The sequence below is a fragment of the Tenrec ecaudatus genome, chromosome 8, assembly GCF_050624435.1.
Source record: "Tenrec ecaudatus isolate mTenEca1 chromosome 8, mTenEca1.hap1, whole genome shotgun sequence".
In the NCBI taxonomy this organism is placed as follows: domain Eukaryota; kingdom Metazoa; phylum Chordata; class Mammalia; order Afrosoricida; family Tenrecidae; genus Tenrec; species Tenrec ecaudatus.
Genome location: NC_134537.1, coordinates 45184257 through 45205280, shown reverse-complemented (window position 1 = coordinate 45205280; position 21024 = coordinate 45184257). Strand labels below are relative to the sequence as shown.

The window sequence follows — 21024 nt, the reverse complement described above, 5'->3', positions numbered from 1 at the left end:
TTTTTTGGCAGTGAGTGATGCAACAGGTAAGCACTCAGTTAGTTACTGAAAGCTTGGCTGTTTGAACCCAGCCAGCGTCTCTGACGGGGCACAGAAAATCCTCTGAGGCAGTTTTATTTTTGTCCCTGAGATCGTTGAAAATCGATTCCAGAGTCCTTAACAGCAACTGACATAATTTTATTAACTGATGGCATTTCAGCAGAAGTGAACACAATTCTGCACAGGCGGTTGTAAGAATCTGAATTCCTTCTTTATCATCTAAAGTTCTAGTTTTATTCTTGCATTCATCTTCAATCCACTCTCCACCCAAGTCATTAGTCCGGCACCTTTCTTTAATGTCAGAAATGTTTGCCCCATTGCTTGCACTAGGACTTTTTTCCTTTTGAGATTCTTAACAGGTTCACAGGATTTACTAAGCAATATCCCCAAAAACTAAATGCATGGCCAAAAGAGTGTTTAACACTTTGTACCTTTATTGCATGTTTCCAAGCACATGATCTATGAGCAGCTATTTAAGGGCTTCAAAAATTTTGTGGATTAATGGAATTAAAAAATACTGGAATTTCCCACACTTTTTGGAGTCTCCTCAAACAGGTTGTTACCTGATTGGTTCATCTGTGCTAGAGCCAGGTGGCTTGTGTTTAGGTCAAATGCTAAAACGGCCCCGATTTCCACATCCTAATCTCTTAGGTGCATTTATGGTGCAGTGGTTGTGTTCCACTGCAAACCAAAAGGTCAGCGGTTCAAATGCATCTCTCTCCTTTGGAGAAACCTGTGCCCATCTGCTTCTGTAGAGTGCAGCCTTGGAAACTCTGAGGCAGTTCAACTTTGCTTTCGAGGGTTGGTAGGAATTAAGAGTTCACGTAATGATAAGAGGCTTTATTTTTAATCCTGAAAAGCACACCAGCAATTATGTTGCATAGATTTTGCAGATATGTTACTAATTAGTTGACTTTGGTTAATCAAAAGGGGAATTAAACTAAGCTAATCCCTTTAGAACTGCCCTTTCGAAGTTTTGTCTGGCTTGAAGCAGTAAAGGGAGTCAAAAAATCCCAAATGTAAGGATTTACTGCACACCGTAGCTCGCCTGAAGCTACAGGAGCATGTCGAGCAATGTGGGGTGGCCTAGGAACTGAGAACAGCCGACAGCCAGCAAGAAAACAGACCTAAGTCCTAGGACTAAAGGGTCTCAACTCTGCCAGCCTGAACGCATCTGAACATAGAATCCGCCCCCAAAGACACCAGTTGAAACAGCCTGGATTTCCAATCTGTGTTATAATAAGCAGGTGTGGTTTTAAATGTCTCCACTTGTGGGAATTTGTTATATAGCAACCAAAACTTGTCCAATCATCATGTAGTAAAAATGCTTTCTTTGCAGTTTTACTGACTCCTATAGGTTCTCCCGTGTCTTTCCCTTTTCTAAATTTGATGACTTTCTTTATTGTCTATTGAAATTTTGTCCAGAAAGATTCCACGCCCAATTAGCTTTTATATTTGAAAATAAGAGTAAACTAAAATACTAAGAAATCTTTGGATATTAACCACCTTATAACACTGCTCTTTTGAATTTTGTTTGATTTCTCTAATGAGAACTCAATGTCTCAACTTAGAAAGCAAACATGCACACCCACCACATCAGAAAATTATTTTAATAGTTATAAAACATTTTTTACACAATCAGTATAAAATAGTAATTGATAGCTCCGTAATTATCAGGATTACTCATGTTTGAGGTCTTGGCTAAGTGGGTCTGTTATCAACAAAAGTCTTGGACTGTTGGCTCAGAAATCACTCTAGGAAGCCCACCCTGCTGATGTCTGCCGTGCTTAGCTCTTGTGAGATGGCCCGGTCCTTTAACAAGCAGTATCTCTCTTTCTCTATTCTTTCTTTGGAGGCTTGAAGTGAATTCGGCAGCGTTCATTAAACACCTAATATATTAAAACAGAAACAAAAGTCATGGACTCATCCTGTGTAAGTCGGACCTGGCCCTACATTAAATTTGGCATGGCTCAGGAGAATATGGCCATTTTGTTTAGGAAACCACTGCAGGGGTGCCCTCTTCGGCTCAACCGAGTTTACCAGTTGCTAAGTGTTAGCCTGGAGGTACAGTGGTTACGTATTCGGCTGCTACCTACTGGTCAGCATGTGGACACCACCAGCTGCTCCCGGAAAGAGTGAGTCTCGGAAAGCCCCAGGGGCAGCCTCTACTGTCCTGTAGGTTACTATGAGTCGGTATCAACTCGACGGCACTGAGTTTGGTTTTTTAAACTGCTTTTGAAAACTCACTGCCATGAGTTAACTCCATCGGTAACTCACAGTAACCCAAAATAGGGTTTTCATGGTCGTGAATTTCTACAGCAGACAGCCTCAGCTTTCTCCTGAGAAGCAGCTGGTGAGTTGGAACCACTGACCTTGCAATTAACAGTCTAACGATCACCTGACAGTATGAAGCCCTTGCTTGATATCCATTTATAAGACAAAACTTTTAATTACTCAAGGAAAATTCATTAGAGCCAGTTTACTTAGTAACTAGCAAATATTTCAATCCCATATTCCGAAGATACTTTGATTTTTTTTAATCTAAAGTAAATTTTTGGTAAACCTGTTTTCGCTCCTTTTAAAATACATTTATTTAGATATATGCTGTGCTTTGAAAATGTGCAGATCTTTTTCACAAGTGCAGAGTTGTGGGCATTTATTTAATTTTGCTGTTCTAATTACCGTGCTTCCTACAAATCTACGCAAATATGTCACAAATGTTAAAAGGTCTCTCTGCAGCTAAATGCTCATCAATATGGCATTGGTTACATAAGAAGTTTTGTCACAGCTGGTCAATGTTTCACAATGCTACCTTAAAAATAATTAAGAAGGCTCTCCACATTCTCACTTGAAAAAATCTTGAAGATCTATTAAAAGGAAAAACAGTGTATATGGCATATTTCCATTTGTGGAAGAAATGAAATCATATTTACTTTAAAAGTACAAACATCTGAAAGAATATATCATCCTTTCAGAAGGAAGGAAAAGTAACTGGTTTGAAGGGCAGAATTTTATGACATATCCTTTAATACTTAAAAAGAAAAACGGAGCCACATAACTAAAAATTTTAAGTGTGCAATTAAAATTTCTCCAAGCCTACAAAAATTTCTTCCCAGAATGCCCTGCATATATCATGAGCCCTGTGGCACTATGGGATAGGCACCGGGCTGCGAATTGCAAGGTCTGTAAATCGAGCCCAGCAGGCACTCCGTGGGAGAGAGACGAGGCTGCCCGCTCCCAGACAGATTGTGTCTCAGAAACCCTGCCCAGGGCAGCTATGCATCAGAATCTACTCAATGGCACTGGGTTTTGGTTTTCATTATTTTAACGAGTAAATTCGTTTCCTTGTAGGCTGCTGTGGATCATCCTAAAATAAGGAAGCACCTACCCTGGGAATGTCTCGTGTCTTAAGTGGTAATAAGTGAATGTTCATTTTCTTAACACATCACATTTGACATTTATCAATCACAAAGAAATTCTAGGCTCCTCCTGGCCCTTCCTGTGCTAGTCCTTCCGGATCCTGCCGTCTCGATGTGGCTCCCTCTGCCCAGTCCAGCAGATCGGTGGCTGGACTGATATGTGTCTGAGATGAGTCCCTCCAAATTGGTTTCCTAAAGGATTTCTTCTTACTTTGCTGGCCTATTTCCTTCTTTTAAAAAACAAGCAGAAGATTCACTTTCTGTGGGACAGGTATAGAGTATTTTCTTCTAAAAGTAATAGCATATCCAAAATGACTCCACTCCTCCTACCACAACACATTTTACATCTATATAAACTAGGCTTTTCAAGCCAGAAAACGCTGCCTGCAGCCCTTCGCTCACTGCTCCTTTTCCTTGGGCTTCCCTTTGCTAGTTCGGAGTTCAGTTGCTAGCTTTCTCCAAAACCCAGCATCGTTTGTACCTTCCAGCTCCTGTCATTTACCACTTCTTCAACATTCAGCTCTGACTGCATCCATTTCAACTGCAAGGAAGGAAAAAGAGGGACATTATGAAAATGTAGATTATAGAGCGAAAACCACGCCCCATCTTTTCCCAACAAAATCAGCTGCTGTTTCTGCCTCCTTTGTCTGGTAAGAACATTGCCTTGCTGTATTTCAGAACCCTTTTGACACCCTTGCTCATTCCACAGCCAATCAACTGTTAAAGCTTATAGAGTAGTGGGTCTCAAACTATTGTAATATATAATCCCCTGGAAAAATAAACCCAGGCCCACTACCATTATGTGGGCCCAACCTTAGAGCAACCCTACAGGGCAAAGGGGGGGGGGTGCTCCTTTGGGTTTCCAAGACTGTCAATCTTTCCAGAGTAGACAGCTTTATCTTTCTTTCTTGGAGTGGCTAGTGGATTTGAACCAATAACCACCATTAACCATTTGAACCATTAACCACTAAGCCACAAAGACTTTCTTAATCACCTAGAGAGCTTTAAAAACAAATAAACCACCCAATACCCAGGTGGATCAAAGTAGAACGAATACAAATGGTCCATACAGTTGACTCACAGTGACCCTACAGGACAGAGCAGAACTACCTCTGTGAGCTTCGGAAACTGTAACTCTTTATAGGAATAGAGAGCCCTCTTTCTCCAGCACAGCAACTGGTGGTTTCAAATCACAAACCTTGCAGCTCACAGCCCTACATGTAACCAGGGCGCCTAAAGGGTCAATATGCATGTAAAAAATACATGCAATCTTATGAGGGTGGGGCAGAATAAAAATTAAGCCATAATATGGAAGTTTAAAACATAACAAAGTCTGACCAGACCTATAGTATGATGACAAAACCTAGTGGGGAAAAATGTGCACAGGCATTCTGGGTAGGGGCACAGATATTGTTACAACTTGTATGGAGGCTCATTTTATGATGACTAATCACGCAAGTGAATTCATGCCCTTGGCCCAAACTCCAGTTCTAGGACTTTACCCTGTACCTACAGATCTCCAAAAACAGGACAGAGGAATTAAAAAAAATACAAAGAGGTGCAACCTGTTAAGAAAAGAGAAGGGAAAGAGAAGAGACAGCCCCTGTGGTGAAGAAGAGTTTACCACGCCTTGACCATCTTGCCTGAAGCCTTTCTAACCTAGTTACTGCCAGCCTGGTTACGCCAGCAGAAAAATAACCCACTTTACCACTGGGCCCAGCTCCCAAACAATAAATCCACAGCTGATGAGTCAATTTTGACTCATAGCGGCCTGTAGTACAGGGTAGAACCGCCCCCGTGTGTTTCCAAGACTGTAAACTCCTCATGGGAGTAGAAAGTCCCCCCGTTCTCCTATGGAGCAACTGGTGGTTTCTAACTATTGACCTTGTGGTTAGCAACCCAATGTGTGACCACTCTGCTAACAAGACTCCTTGAGGCCCAGTTGGCAGGTCTATAATGCAAGGGGACTTCTAAACGTACACGGAAAAGTTCCAGTCTTTTAATTTCAGTTTCTACGACCTTTCTGATGTCCCCTTGTACTAGTCACACATCTGGCCACAAAGAGCTTGAAAGAAAAGAAGCTAGCTAGCTCCAGGAAGAGAGCTTGAAAATATACAGGAAAACTGGCAGGGAAAACCAGAAGACTTGGAAACAAAATACCAGAGAGCCAGTTATGACCTGGGACCCAGCTCAAAGAGCTCACCTGCCTAATTAGGAGCACAGCTCAGGCAAGCAGGCTGAGAAACACGCACATAACACTGTGAGAAAGGATGAAACTCAGCACTGACCCGCCGAGACTCTGTAAAGCCACTTCCCAGACCCGAACCAGTGTCCGCCGGCACACCGGGGCTGGAAAGTCACAGGAGCAAGGGGAAGGACTGCATTCCTGCCACCTGGTGCTGTGCCGAAGTACTGAAAGCCCACCTGCTTACGCTACAGCAACCCCAGTGCAACTGTACCAGCTGTGTACACGTGGAGCCAAAGATCATTAAGACACCACAACCGTCACAGCCTGGACTCACGGCCAGCAAAGTAATGTCGGCAAAAGAACAGAGTGTAACAACAAGCCCTAAGATCGCGTTCGTAACTGTCCCCAAATAGTTAAAAAAAATTGGACTTAAGGAGCAAGAAATGCATAGTAAATGCATATTGTCTATGGCCACACCAGCTGAACACGCCTGATCTCGTAAGATAAGCAGGGCCAGTCTTGGATGGGAAACCGCCTGGGAATAGCAGGAGTTGCAGGATCTTAAGGAGGAGCCCTGGTGGTGCTGTCGGGAGGTGTTGGACTGCTAACCACAAGTTCAGTGGTTCAATCGCACCAGGAGGGAACGAGGAGACCATCTGCTCCCACCAAGCTTCAGTCTCTGCCCAAACCACCCTTGCGGGATCTCTTCTAAGAAGCTATGCAGGTTGGCCCTGGTTAATAATTGAAGCAGACTGCCTAGAATACCTGGTGCTATTGGTTTAGGGAGTCCTGATGGTATTAGTGCATTACACAGGGGCTGCAAACCTCAGGTCGGAGGTTCAAACCCAACACCTATCAAATGGTTCACAGAAGAAAAATGACACTTTCTGTTCCTGTGATTAAAGGGGTTCTGGTGGCGCTATTGGAATGCTAACTGCAAGATCGGTGGTTCAAACCCACCTGTCAGCCCGCAGGAGACAGAAGAGGCTTTCTGCTCCTGTGAAGATTTATAGCCTCAGATATACAGACATCTGAACAATTTCAACTGTCCACAACAAAGAGTACCCGTCGGCCCTCAAGCAGTGCCTAGACAGAAAGCCGCCCACGGCGGAGCGAGGTTAGGCACACTGTCGGGGTCTGCGTGCATGCGGCAGATCTGAACTGCAGACCCTCAGAAGGAAACGCCTGCTGGTACACAAACCAGCACAGCAGCTCTTACGCACACATGCTGCCCCTAACCCCAAAATCGAAAACAATCAAACTCCACCGCTGCCGCACAAATTCTGACTCTGACTGGATGTAGTCAATTAATATAGCTCTTCCAGCCATTATCACTGATTGCTGTTACATAAATTCCAGTACTAGATAATCCCTTTTGGAGGGAGTTCTCTGCTAACGGGCAGGATTATGATGGGATGTCTTCTTAGTCTCCATCTAAGCAAAAGGATGTGACCCAGTCACCACCTATTGTTTCCTCGAGGGAGCAGTCTGCTGAAAGACAAAAAGCACAGCTCCATTAAAGCCATTCTTTGGGTATACGAGCCATCTCAGAAGCAGGGACAGACAAAGCCCATCAGAGCAGGGCCATCAGAAGGCCATCTGAGACCTCTGTCTAAAGCGGCAGAGGCAAGACCAGGGGCACCAGAGGGTGCAGCATGGAGACCATAGGGCAGAGCAACAGAGTCAGGCCAAGACGAGAGGCTGGGGCGGAGACCAAAGGAGAGAGCAAGAGGAGTATGCCGAGGCTGAGAGTATGAGAGCGAGAAGCAGGCTTCTTGGCCCATGGAGGCAGAGGCCAAGGGAACAGATACCAGAGTGAGGCCTGCCTGGGGCCCAATGACGGTATCCTTACTGTCTGCTGATCCTGACTTGTGGCACCCTGTTAATTTCCCTAAGAAGCCCAAACCACTGCCATCGAGTCCATTCTGACTCATAATGAGCCTGCAGGACAGGATAGAACTGGCCCTGGAACTCTTTACAGGTAGAAAGCCCTACTTTTCTCCCGTGACCCGACTGGTGACTTTGAAATGCTGACTTCTGGATCACGGCCTAACGTGTAACTGTTGCGATGATTGCCTATGAGTTCTGTGCGGCGTGGGGAGGAATGGACGGTGTCAGAACAGGGTGGAAGAAGGATAGAGGGTGGCAGCAAGGCAATAGGGAAGCCAGAGGAGGTCAGATATGGGGCCCCGGCTGTTTTCACAGGACAGAGGGGAACTGCCCCATGAGGCTTCCCACACTGCTGCATCTGTCTCCCACGGGGCAGCTGGCGGGTTTGAACTGCCAACCTTTCAAGTCCAAGTCAAGTGTGAAATCACTGAGCAACCAGGCCTCCAAAAACAGAACCTAAGCAGCCACCGATTCCATTTTACAGATGGCAAATCAGGAGCTTCGGGGCAATTATTTCAAAGCCATCGGATGGTGGGCGGGATTTATTTCCTCAGAGCTGCCTGCCTTTATAATCCACGCATCGCCAACTACAGAACACGGCACATATAAAGCCAACGTCTAATGCAGTTTCACCAGTGCCAACGAACTGTCACCACTAAGAGGGCTGTTGTGAGGCTTCTGCGTCTTCAGCAAGTACACATCTTCTCAAAACCCACCAAAAAGGCACAGCTTTCAGACTGTCCCAGCAAGGAGGGTGCGGCTTCTGAGCTGTAGATACCGCGGAACAGAACAAGTGATTTTCAGACTGACAGCTCTGCATACAAAGCAGTTCGCTAAAGTCATCAGAACTTGCTGATTACTCACGATGTTACCTCAAGAAGCTGACTGACTGCGGAGTGGAAGAAGACAGGTTAAAGCCCCAGTGCTACCACATACGAGCTCGGGACTTTCTGATGTTAGTACAGAGCCTGTTTCCCCATATACAAGGAGCAGAGTTAGAACTGAAACATCTTTTCTGATTCCATAATTTTATTTCCTGCTTGGCTTACATACTACTCCGGGGTTGCCTTCTAGCACAGTAGAAAATCAGGATAAAAAGCTGTAAAGTAATGGGTCTTCAGATAACACACCCACTGGTTTCTAAAACTCCTCCTGGCTGTGGCTACTTGGTGAGTGATTCTCCTTGGGCAGAAGATCTGTGTGACACAATCACACCCCCAAACCCCGTCATTCAGACTGCTGACCTTTGTTCTCCACTGTGTTTGACTTGTTTCTGTTTGACATTAACTTGCACACAGTGATTTTTTTTTCATCAGTTTAACAGCTCAGCCCTGAATTTCCTTTGTCAACATTCAAGAAGTACTAAAAACAAAGTTTAATTCTGTTTCTGAATGAAAAATAAGCGAGACAGCCAGCGAGACAAGAGGAAAGCGGCATTCTTGGACAGTGAGGCACTGGGAGGGCGGAGAGGGGCAGCAGCCTGCAAGCAGCCACGAGGGACAGCCATTCTTTCTGGACCAAAGGCTTGAGGGAGACACCAATGCGGAGGTTCCCTAAAGCTTAGGCTTTCAGCAACTGGCTGCATCTACTAAGCAAAGAGAGGAGCTCTGGTGGAGTAGTGGTTACACGTTGGGCTGCGATCTGCACGGTGGGCAGTTTGAAACCACCAGCAGCTCCGTGGGAGAAAGACTGAGCTTTCTACTCCCCCAAACATCACTGTCTCAGAAACCCACAGGGCGTTACTCTGAGTCAGCACTGACTCGACGCCGAGTCTGGTTTTTCGGTTTACGAAGCAGAGCAAAGTTCATGACTGGGCTACAGGCCACACTGGGTGTTGTCCGTCAGACACACAGGACCCCTTAAAATACAGACATGATTTTGATCTTGTACAATGATCAGTGAAGAAAAAGCCCCATAAGTGGAGAGCAAATGCCTTGAGAATGATTGGGGCAGGGAATGTATGGATGTGCTTTATACAATTGATGTATGTATACGTGTGGATGGTGATAAGAGTTGTATGAGTCCCTAATAAAATGTAAAAAAAGAAAAGAGAAGAAAAAAATGATTAGGGCAAAGACTACAGATGTGCTTTATACAATTGATGTATGTATATGTATAAACTGTGATAAGAATTGTATGAGCCCCAATAAATTGTTAAAAAAATAAAACTCAAAATGGAAAAAAAAAGAAAAGAAAAAGCCCCAGTTTTTAAGAGATAACCAAGTATTTAGAAGGCAAAGGAGTAACTAATATGTGTGCAACATACTCTCCAGAGTATGATTCTCAAGAAATGATTCTGGGGAAAAGCGTGTATGTGGAAAGAAAGGAGAGAGGAAACATGAATGAATTATCAAACTGGTGGGCAAATTGTAAACAGTAGCTGAATACAGGGGAAAAAATCAGCTTTTCTTCCGGTTCGAACAGATTATCAAAATAATATATTTTGATATACTATAAACGGATTGCTAAGAATCCCTTCAAAGAAGGTCTGCAATGCAGGCAGCATGACTACATACACCTGCAAGTTAGCGCCTGGCAGGCCGCATACCATACCCAGCGACACAGACAGCTCTGCTGCACTTACTACCTCTGAGGTCCACGTGGACAGCAAGGCTACATCACAGCGAATTAAGACACTGCAGGAATGGGAGGGTAAATGCACAGAAAAGGGTGTCCAAAAAGAACCCAAAAGACCCACAGTGACCTTTACACCGTAAGCCAGTGAACCCTGTCTGGCTATGCACTGGGCTGCTAACCCCTAAGTCAGCTGTTCAAGACCACCAGCCGATCCTGGGAGAAAATGGGCTTTCTGCTCCCAAAAGGGTTACAGTCTCGGAGGCCCACACGGACAGTTCTACTCTGTCCTCTAGGAATCAGATTTCAAATAAAGCCCACTATAGGCAACACATACATATTTCAAACCAACGACCACATCTTACTCTAACGTTTTCATGTTAAAAATTGTCTTTAACAACAACAACCAAAAAATCATAGCATTGTGAATGAAGGGGAGTGCAGAGTGGGGACCCAGGGCCCATTGGGGAAATTGGACATCCCCTTGCAGAAGGGCTGTGGGGAGGTGACGATCCAGTCAGAGTGCAGTATAGCAATGATGAAACATAAAATTTTCCTCTGGTTCTTGAATGCTTCCTCCCCCCCCCCCCCCAATATTGATCCCAATTCTACCTTACATAACTGGCTGGACCGGGAGATGTACACTGGCACGAATAGGAACTGGAAATACAGGGAATCCAGGACTGATGAACCCCTCAGAAACAGTGGTGAGACTGGCGATATCGGGAGGGTGAGGGAGAAAGGGGAAACAGATGACAAAGTCTACATATAACCTCCTCCCTGGAGGACGGCCAGTGGAGAACTGGATGAGGAAGACGTCGGATGGTGTAAGATATGCTAAAATGAGGAGCTGATGCCAGGGACTCAGGTGGAGATTGGTTATTTTGAGAATGATGATGGCAGCATATGTACAAATGTGCTGGACACAAAGGATGTATGTACGGATTGTAACAAGAGTTGTATGAGCCCCTAATAAAATGATTTTTTAAATTGTCTTTATTTTGCTGCCTAAATTTAGAAAAACTTTGCATCAGAAATGACGATTCTATTCAACTTACCTTTGTCTGTTCTTTTCTAAGTTGCTTTAATAACGTTAAATCATCCAAATTCTTTTCTCTCTCTTCTCGGAGGTTTGTTACTACTGCTGAGGTCTGAGCTATACAGTTTTTTATGACTCTGTCCCTACTGGAATGAGCGACCATCAACTAAAACAAACAAGGGAATGAAAAGGGGGGGAAAAATCACATAAATTTAGTACATTTTGAGCACCTATAGACTTAAACAAATTTAATAAATTGAATCTACGGAAGAAAACATTATGCTCTCTCTGTCCCCTCACATCTTTTCACTTAAAATCAAATGCGGGCCAAGCACATGGAGGTGGACACTGTGAAGTCCGGTTGTCTTCATCTTCAGGGTGCTTCCAGAGTGCCGGCGATGCTCATCCAAGTCCCTCGGTTTGGCTCTTCACTTCTGTCACGTTCATCCTGCATCCCTTTCCTTCTCCATCGCTCCACCCACTTTCCTGTGCCCCACTGCACCCTCACCCATGGGCTGGGCCATTTCATAGCATTCTTCTTCCTCTCTCTCTGTCCCCTCACATCTTTTCAGTCTCATACTATCAGCAAATGATGAAGAGCTTTCAATTGTAGTAAGACAAAGAGTGCTACAGTTGCCTCTATAAATTGCAAAATCCTACATTTTATCTGTTACAATACTCCTGTAGCTGTCCTTCACAAGGATGAAGAAAAGTGACAGAAGCAGCACAGCTCTGGGTCCATCGAGTGTGTAGTGGGGCCAGTCAGGACGTCTGCTAGAACAGCTGTAGTAAGCTCACAGAAAGGTTCTAACACAGCAAGCAGTTCCACTTGTTACCTTGAGGCACCAAGCACGGATGGTCACGTTTCAGGGACACACCCATGAGCACAGACAAATTCTGATGGCATTTCAAACATTTTGGAAAGAGAAGTAAATAAACACACTAAAATAATGTGTATTTGTCATTACAATTAGTACATAAAAAATGGTGGTTCACCTCCAACTAAAACATAAGTGCCAATCTGTTCCCTACAATATCATTCTTCCCTCTGAAGAGAGCATATGCTAATGATATTAAAGAGAAAGAGGTTTAAAAAAAAAGAGGATCTAGGATCTCTGTTAGGGGGGAAAGTACTTGAGAAACCAAAAGCCTTAGAAAAGCACACGTTATCAGTGGCTTTCTCTCTCAGTCCCCCAAAGCTGCTGCTCGCCTTCCTCACAATCCACGTGTGAATGGTTTTGAACCTTCCTTCTGTTGTCTGATTTCTCATACACGATCCCCTCTAATGGACAGTGTGTTTCACTGTTCCACTCTCCCCCCTTCCTTCTTTTGTGTGATGATGGTTTCCTTATGCTAAAGGCTGCCGATGAGGGGATCTCTTCACAGACACACACACAAAAGCACACGTTCTCTTTAGTCTGCTGGAACTGAGGCACGCTCTCTGGTCCGAGCAAGGAAACATGAATACTGGAATTCTTTTAACCAGTTGGCCGCAGAACAGAACGACTCAAAAGGATACACTTACCGACTCATAGAGTTGTTTACAGGTTTGGCTGGCATCAATTTTCCCTGCAAATGAAGCTGTTGGAACCGTAGTGTTTAATTCGTGGACTATTCTGTCATCAATCGTCCTCATCACCTTGAGTAATTCCTATACATGTTTAAAATAAAAGAATAATAACCTACATGGAAAATCAAGTGATTAGAAAGCAAGCATTTAAACAAAAACAAAACTCTAGAGAATTTTAAAACAATTTAAGTTAGGGGTGGGAAAATCATGTACAGTGCCAGGACAGCCGTAGGAAAATCTCCATGTCAAGGTTATATATAGGTAGGTTACATATTAGTGAGCAGTGGGTACAGGCTCTATCTCCTTGCCTCAAATGTGATGCTCTTCAAGAACAGGTGTATTACTCATGTTAAAATCGTGAACCTGAATACCACACATTCTCCAAAGCAAGCCAGTAGACTGACTTGGCTCTCTTCCTTCTTTGCCTATTGTGTCACTGGAACCAGATGCCGGTGCGTGGAATGGCACGCTGCACTCCTGGCGGCCCTGGCCGGGGTCAGCGCAGAGCACCGGGGTCAGCGCAGAGCTGTGCTCCACCCACTGGGTGCAGCCATGACCCCATTCAAGTGTGTTAGCTGTTGGTACCCCCAAATGTACTGGAAACTGCTAACAGTGGAGACCTTGCAAAAACTATACTATTCTCTTTTAGCATATTTCAAGTTTTGGTTAGGAAATTATTCTTTTAATGAAAATAAGTAAAATAACAGATGCTGCTGAAAAAGAAATCAAATTTATTCCTGACTTTTTGGTCCTCAGAACAAGTAGAAATTCGTTTTACCTCTTCTTAATTACCCTTATCTCACATTTCCCAAAGAGTCCCTCCTTGACAAACCCTGCAATCTGACCCTCTACCCAAAACACAACCAACCAAAGAAAGAAAAGTAATACAGAGAAGAGAAGGCTTCAGGGCCCTTTCGCCCAGTTGGAGGACAGACAGCACTTTCACTGGCCAGCAGAGGAAGGCTGGGTGCCAGCCGTCTCCTATCTATCTTCAGCTAACATCAACACTGGAAAAGATCTGAGCAGTCTACTCCTTTTTCAATGTACAAAATAAAAATTAAATAAAAAAATAAAAATCAAGAAAATTGAAGTGCAGAGCAGGTAACTGCACTTCTGTTGGTGTGTAAACCAGAGGGGGAACCACCAGTGGGAAAAACACATTACTTCCACAGCCCTCCGGGGACAGAACACACCTGACATTATGTTCCCAATGGCACTTTTGACCTAGCTTCTATCCAGCCCTTAGGTACTCAGGTCACATGCTACAGACAACTGGGACTTTAGACCTTGTCCTTTCATAGGTCACACCACAAGCATGCAATGTGGAAATCCCACTAAATGAACTTCACCTTAGACACACCTGTAGCAGAGGAAAGGAACTTAACACTCACTCGGACTGAAGGCTGAAACGTTGTAGTGTGAGAAGAAGCAGATGACTGTTTTCCAAGGTGGTGGATTTGGAAGTCATTGGACTTTGGTTCGGATTTGATTTGAGGACGTCTGATAATTGGCAATTTAAAACAACTATATATTTTCATGCTCCCTCCGCTCTCTGACAACCTGTCTTGGTCTAGCAAGCATAGCTCTGCCTTAGTGAATGAGTGTAACGGATGTTTTGCCCTGTCTTCAACTGTCACTGTGCAAACAACATCCAATCACCTATACAAGTCAACTTGTACCAGTCACCATCCACGTATCGTAATCTAAAAAGCTGTCTTTTACATGTATACTTTTCTTTTCACAATATTTTAAATTCTACACCACAGACTAAATTAGTGATACTATTAATAAACTCACCATTTGCCCTATGGGGATGATTTATAATATTCCCCAACAAAATAATAATGGCTCTAAAGAACACCAGGGTCATATGAACTGTAGATATATAAATGGATTTTGAGCTGAAACTTATCGTATATACTCATGTTTCTCCGGATTTTTAATGGTTTTGTGGTAAAATTGGGTGCCTCAGCTGATACTCGGGTTGGCTTACACTGGAGCACATACGATAATTGCGAACTCTAATCTAAGAACAATGAGTTCTTATGATATGGCCATGCTCCAAACTTGCCCTCATGTAGAGTTCACTGAAGACATATGTGGGTGCTACAGCCGTGTGAGAAGAAAACATTTACACCCAATTAGTAGAAAGAACAGCTAGTCTCAATACAAGTAGAACTCTAAGTGTGGTGTCAGCTAAGTTCCCATGGAAAACACCAGATCGTAGAAAATAAAACTCAAGACCGGAATACAAGAAACTGTATTCAAGCTTAAATTCTGAGCCCCTGATTTGCAGACGGCAATGGTTGACAGCGAAAGCCCAAAATCCATCTGGAGGGTCCCCGTGTGGATTAAACCTCTGGAGAATCCCCTCTGACCAGTGATCAGGGACGTGACTAGCCGTGCTACAGAGTGCTGCAAAGTGGATTAATGCAGCTGCAGTCAGCCAAACATCTAACACCTGATCATTTCTTCTCCCTTTGCACTCATTTTCAATTTGTTCTGGTTTTTTTTCGTTTCTTTTTTTTTATGGAGATTTTTCTATTTTGTTTTATTGGGTATATTTTTCTTTATATGAAATCCAGGATAGGTAAATTGTAAAAGCATTAACTGGACAGTTTCTTAGCATTATGGCATGGGAGGGTGTGGAGTAATGGGGAGCTAAAATAATGAGTACCAGAAATGAAGAAAATAAAGGGGGGGGAATGAGCTGATACCAAGGGCTCAAATTGAAAGAAAAATGTTTTGAAAATAATGGCAACATATGTACAAATGTGCTTGACACAATGGATGTGTGGATTGTGATAAGAGCAGTAAGAGCCCCCAATGAAATGATTTTTTTAATTAAGAAAATGCTCTAAAACTGTGATAATGACTGCAAAATTATTTTTATTGTATATGTGAATTGTGTATGTGAATTATAAGTCAATAAAACCACTAAAACTTTTTTAAATAACTTATTTGTTTTCCATTTTGACACATTTTAATGTTTGAATTTTACTAGTCTCTGCTTTCTTTTGGATTGAGGGTTTTGTTTTGTTGTTTGGTGCGCTTTGGTTTGGGTACACGAAATCCAGGGTAGGTCAAGCGATAGTTATTGGTTAATAGTTTCTTAGGGTGCACTTGGTGGTGTGGTGGTTGCAAACTGGGCTGCTAACCACAAGGTCAGCAGCTTGAAAAGACCCGTGGGAGTAAGAGAAGACTCTCTACTCTCATAAAGAGTTATCATCCCCAAAACGGACGGGGGAGTTGCACCATCCCAGGGTTTTAGGAGTGGGGACTGACTACATGGCAGGGAGACTGCGGGAAATGAACACAAAAATGAAGAAAATGCTCTCAAATGGATTGTGGTGATGACTTCACAACTCTTCTGAGTATATATGTTTTTAACTACTGATACATGTGAATTACATATCAATTAAACTATTAACATTTGAAAATAAGTAAAATAAAAAGCTGAAGTGTATAATATGGAAAATATGCTTATCGTTGAAGCCATCTACCAAGTTAGCATTTAACATCAGTGCATGTAAAAAGCAACTTTGTTTTGATATTCTTATCTCTTTCAACATACCATCCTATTTCTCTCATTGGCCAAACCTAAAGCAGTGACATAAGCGAACTCAACTCAAAATGTCCTGAAGATATTTTTTAACAACTCTATAAATATCCCATCCTATGGCAGTACCACAAGTCATCTGACCACTGACCCATTAATGGACATGTAGGTTGTTCCCAATGATAACCACCATTTAGTTCACCATGTCAGATCCCATTGATCTTTAATGAGTGGATTTAATGGCAGTCTCTAGACCTCCTTCGAGAGTAAGACAGCTTGTGGAGGGCTAGCCTCGTTCTTCTACAGCACCAAGACAAAGGCAATGCCAGGTCCACAACAGACTCATCCTCTTATCCCATTTCCCGTATCTTCCTGCTTTTTCAGTCTCTGTAAATTTGATTCTTACGGAATAATCTCAAAATAGTCACTGGGCAAACACCCCTTTAAATAATGTGCTATGTACAATGAAGTTTGGTTATAAAAAAAAAAACAAACTTGGTGCCATCGAGTAGAAAGGAACTCCTAGCAAGCCTATCGGACATTATGGAAGTAAAGAGTCTTGTCTTTCTCCTGCAGCGTGGCCAGGGGTTTTGTACTGGTGACCTTGTGATTAGCAGCCCAACTCTTAACCCCCGTGCCACCAGAGCTCCATACACCATCCCAAGCTAAATTCACTGCCTTCAAGTCAATGCTAACTCAGAGAGACCCCCGTGGGCTTCCAAGACATGAATGTTTGAGAGAGTAGAAAACCCAGTCTTTCTCCCATGAAGCTGCTGGTTCCAACAATGTGGACCACAGCCCCAGGCATAACCACTACACTAGTATATGATACCAACAAACGGTGATCTCCAAACAAACTGTGTCACGCACGTGAAAGAAATATTAGTCAAAGACTCATGGAGCCAATTTTACCTGCTCACTTCCCTACTGAAGGAAGAAAGGGGTGAGGGGTTCCCCTATCTAAATCAAACTGACCTGCTGTGGCCGTGTTTAAATTCCACCTTTTGAAAATGCTTTCCTGAGCTCAGAAAACTCTCAACCATCTTGAATACATACAACAGTTAGAAAAAGTATCACAGAGTTTACTAATTTGTTAACTTACTTTTCATTTTTAAAAGTTACTAATGCCTACACCATTCGAAAAACCAGGCTACAGTGGTGAGAAATGGAAAAGTCCTTGCTTTTCTGGAAGGATCCCTGGCGGCACTATCAGGTAAGTGTTGGACTGCTGATTACAAGGAGGGAGGAGGTTCAAATTCACCAGCTGCTCCAGGGCAGAAAGGTGAGACTGTCTGCTCCCATAAAAGGTTAAAGCCTCAAAAGCCCCACATAGGGTCAATGAGTTGGAACTGACTTGAGGGGAGTGGATTTAGATTGTTTTTGTTCTTATAGAGCTAAAATTCCCTTAAGGGGAGACAAAATAAGTGCCCAATAAACAAGATACGCACAGACATTGCCAAGTACTGTGGGAGAAAAATAAACTAGAGAACTGGGAGGAAAAGTGACTCGATGGAGCTAGGGGCTACTTAAGCTAGGGAGCTCTAAGTGTGTTAACATTTGACTTGACACCTGAATGATGAAAACAAATTTTAAGACTCTTGGTGGAGGGGCGGGGGGCAGAGAGGGGAGGATTCCGAGGTAAGGACAAACTTTGGGGTGCTTGAGAACTAAGATCAAACAGGTGGGTCTGAAGTAAATAAGAGAAAAAGTAGTATGAAGTGATGAGAGTAGGTCAGATTAGCAAGGACCATGTTTGACCATGGAAATGATTAAGGATTCAGTTTTAAAGGCAATAGTGTTTGGACCCAGAGAATGACATCACATGGTTAATGTGCTAAAAGATGGCTGGATGCTGTGCGAAGAACGGACTTCAGAGGAAGCATAATGGAACCAAGGAGACTATTTCAGAGGTGATTACGGCGATCTAAGTAAAAGATAAAGATGGCTGGATAAAGTTGTAGGAGAATTAGTGAGGTTGGATTCAGGGCATGTTTTGAAGAACAGCTGACAGGATTTGAACCAGTAGAACAGCGGTTCAGTTCCTAAGACCCTTTCACAGGGGTCACCCGATTCATAACAGTAGCAAAATTACAGTTATGATGTAGCAACAAAAGTGATTTTATGTTCAGAACCACTGCAGCAGAAGATGCAATGGTTCGAGACCTAAGCAACTGAATGGACAGTAGTGCCGAATCAACAGATTCTTTAAGCAACGTTGGATGTTTTCATAGTTAAAAGATCCTTGGAAATTTGCTTTTAGGGATTCGAATACTTCCGAATACTTCGAGACATGGAAGCAGCTTTAAAATGTTTAAGCAATCTTATTTTTACAAGTTCAAAAGTTGATTCTCAAAGATGTTACGTGATAAACTATGGTTGAAAAAAACCAACCCCACTGCCAACAAGTTGATGCTTACCCATTGCTACAGTTACAAAGCTGTTTAAGGACAGAAGCAGTACTACAACTCTTGACTCCATGATCAGGGTTCTTTCCAATAGACCATGGCAGAGGGCTATCACTGCTCAAATGCCTGAGCTCTTTCACTCAAGTTACAGTACTAATCAATACAAACGATACCAATACCACCGATAGATCACTGCCATCGAGTTGATTCAAAGTGACTCTGAATTATATATAGCTTCCAATGCTGAATCGATACAGTAGACAGACAGCCCGATCGTTCTCCCAGAGCTGCTGGTGGGTTTGAACTGCCAACTTGTCCGTTAGCAACCCAATGCCTTTCCGGAGCGCCACCAGAGCCCACGTTGACCTTAAATACAACCGGTTTTTCCCATCCGGTTTAAGCACTCGGTCACAATTGTTGCAGGCTGCTGTTGCGCTTGATTCCGTGTGCGGTGCAGCTGAAGGAGCAGAAAAAGTGCAAGTCATGGAACCCACACGAACTTCTTTGGCAATGCTGTCAAATAATTCGATCTGTTTGGGAGGTTATCTTCAAGAATGTCATTACCTAACAAAACAGTTCGAAGCACAAAGTTTACTACAGATACGGCAGTGACACGTGAAATGACTTTTCAATACTTTTTTGGCACTGTCGAGTAAGCGCTGGACTGACTATTAACCGCCAGGGTGAGCGGTTCAAATCATCCCGGGGTCAAGCTTTTCGTCCTTGGAAACCTACATAGGGTCTCTGTGAATCGACTCGACGGCAGTGGTTTGATTTGGGTTTAGTTTAAAAAGCAATGTATTTCTAAGGTCGTGATTTTTTAGATTTAACTCTACTAACTCCACAGTAGCACATTTATACCTCTACTGGAACCAATAGCTTTCATATAACTTTATCAAATCGTGGCCCGTTCTTGAATTCACAGGCTTATAATTAGCCCTAAACCTCTGCTTGTTTTCCTCATACGTTAAATTTTCTCTAACGTTAGGAGAGCAGCAGCTCCAGAGCCGGGTACTAGAATTAATCGCCAATTCCAAGCGATTCTGTCCCACCAAAACAGTAAACCGTACTTAAGATTTGGTGGTGGTGATTTCTTTTCTTTAAGCAAATAAATAAGCTTTCATTTTTTTCCCCGTCCCACAAAAACTTTGAAAAGCTTAAGAAGCAGGGTCTGGGGCCTGCGTTCGGAGAACTGTTTTCGGTTGGTATAGCCCCTCGGTTGGCTCTCCCGGTTCAGGTTCTCCACGCCCGGGCGGCGCCAGCAGAACCGTGACCCCAACGTGCAGCCGCGCGCTCTCAGGCCAAGCCCGCGCCCCTCATGACCTCCAGTGGAGCGTCCGAATGCCCGCGCTTCCCTCCTCGACCCGCACCCCTCCCGGACCAGACCAGACCATGGTCCGGAGACAACAGAAGGGGCACGCCCGTCACAGGAGGAAAACCTCGTCACCTGGAACTCGGCGAACTCCTCGCAGTTCACACCGCCACTGGGCGCCGCCATATTGGACGAGCGCGAGGCCCCGCGCGGGCCAATCACGGCGGGTTCCGGTGTCCGGGCCAATCACGGCGCGTTCCTGTGTCCGGGCCAATCACGGCGCGTTCCGGTGTCCGGGCCAATCACGGCGCGTTCCGGTGTCCGGGCCAATCACGGCGCGTTCCGGTGCCGCGTCGCCGCCGCCGCCGGTGGCCGCACGCGAGCCTTTCTTGGTCCCCAGCCTCAGCCCCTTTTCTTGACTTCGGTCTCTAACTGTGCTGACTTGGCGTTGAACTAGAGTCAAAGATCGGAGAATAACAGAGCTTGAAGGGATCGTTTATTCCAACCCTGTCCTTCTACCAGTAAAAACATAAACCACCCGGATTGTTGGAGGAAGAAAACTTGAGTGGAAGCATTGTGTTGGCCCTCCCACTGAAGTGAGGGACTGGGTAGTTCAAATCACTAGGAAAAGACAAGACAAGGGGGCATTCTTGGCAATGAAGGGGAGGCCAGGTGTTCAGTGGTGGAAATGCTTCGTTTTTAAGAAACAAGGTAGAGCATATTGATTTATCACATTAGCCTTGAGAGGTGCCTCCAAAGCCATCGAGAGAAGGGGGCCGTTGGGCACCGAGATCCCAGTCACGTTGCTTGAGTAAGGGACTCAACTCATTAAGAACACTAAAAGGTCGGTTCTGAAAGACGGCTCCTATCTAGTGTTGTCGCGGGAGCTTACAGTTCACAAAAGTCCCACAATGCACTCATTCTTGTTGTCTTTTCAAATTTCGTCATTTCTTAGTTCCAGCGAAGGAGGGGGAAGACGCCCAAGACCCGCAGGCACCCTCCACACAGGCGCCAACTTGCCGGGGACGC

At 44.1% G+C, this 21024-nt stretch overlaps 1 protein-coding gene across 1 annotated transcript; it reads right to left on the bottom strand.

Moving 5' to 3' along the window:
* Positions 1 to 1635: 1635 nt before the first annotated feature.
* Positions 1636 to 20679, bottom strand: MIX23 (mitochondrial matrix import factor 23). The gene is made up of 5 exons (XM_075556336.1): positions 20131 to 20679; positions 12675 to 12800; positions 11169 to 11315; positions 3940 to 3999; positions 1636 to 1928 (listed from the first exon to the last, which is right to left on the bottom strand). Exons 1-5 carry the CDS (start codon positions 20179 to 20181, stop codon positions 1878 to 1880), a joined length of 435 nt encoding a protein of 144 aa, XP_075412451.1. The 5' UTR covers positions 20182 to 20679; the 3' UTR covers positions 1636 to 1877.
* Between the last annotated feature and the right edge of the window lie 345 nt (positions 20680 to 21024).

Coding starts and splice junctions, on each gene's coding strand:
- MIX23 (XM_075556336.1), bottom strand. CDS start 20,181: ATGGCGGCGCCCAGTGGCGGTGTGAACTGCGAGGAGTTCGCCGAGTTC. Junction 12,801..20,130: donor AGGAGTTCGCCGAGTTCCAG/GTGACGAGGTTT, acceptor AAACATGTATAG/GAATTACTCAAGGTGATGAG. Junction 11,316..12,674: donor GTAAACAACTCTATGAGTCG/GTAAGTGTATCC, acceptor TGTTTGTTTTAG/TTGATGGTCGCTCATTCCAG.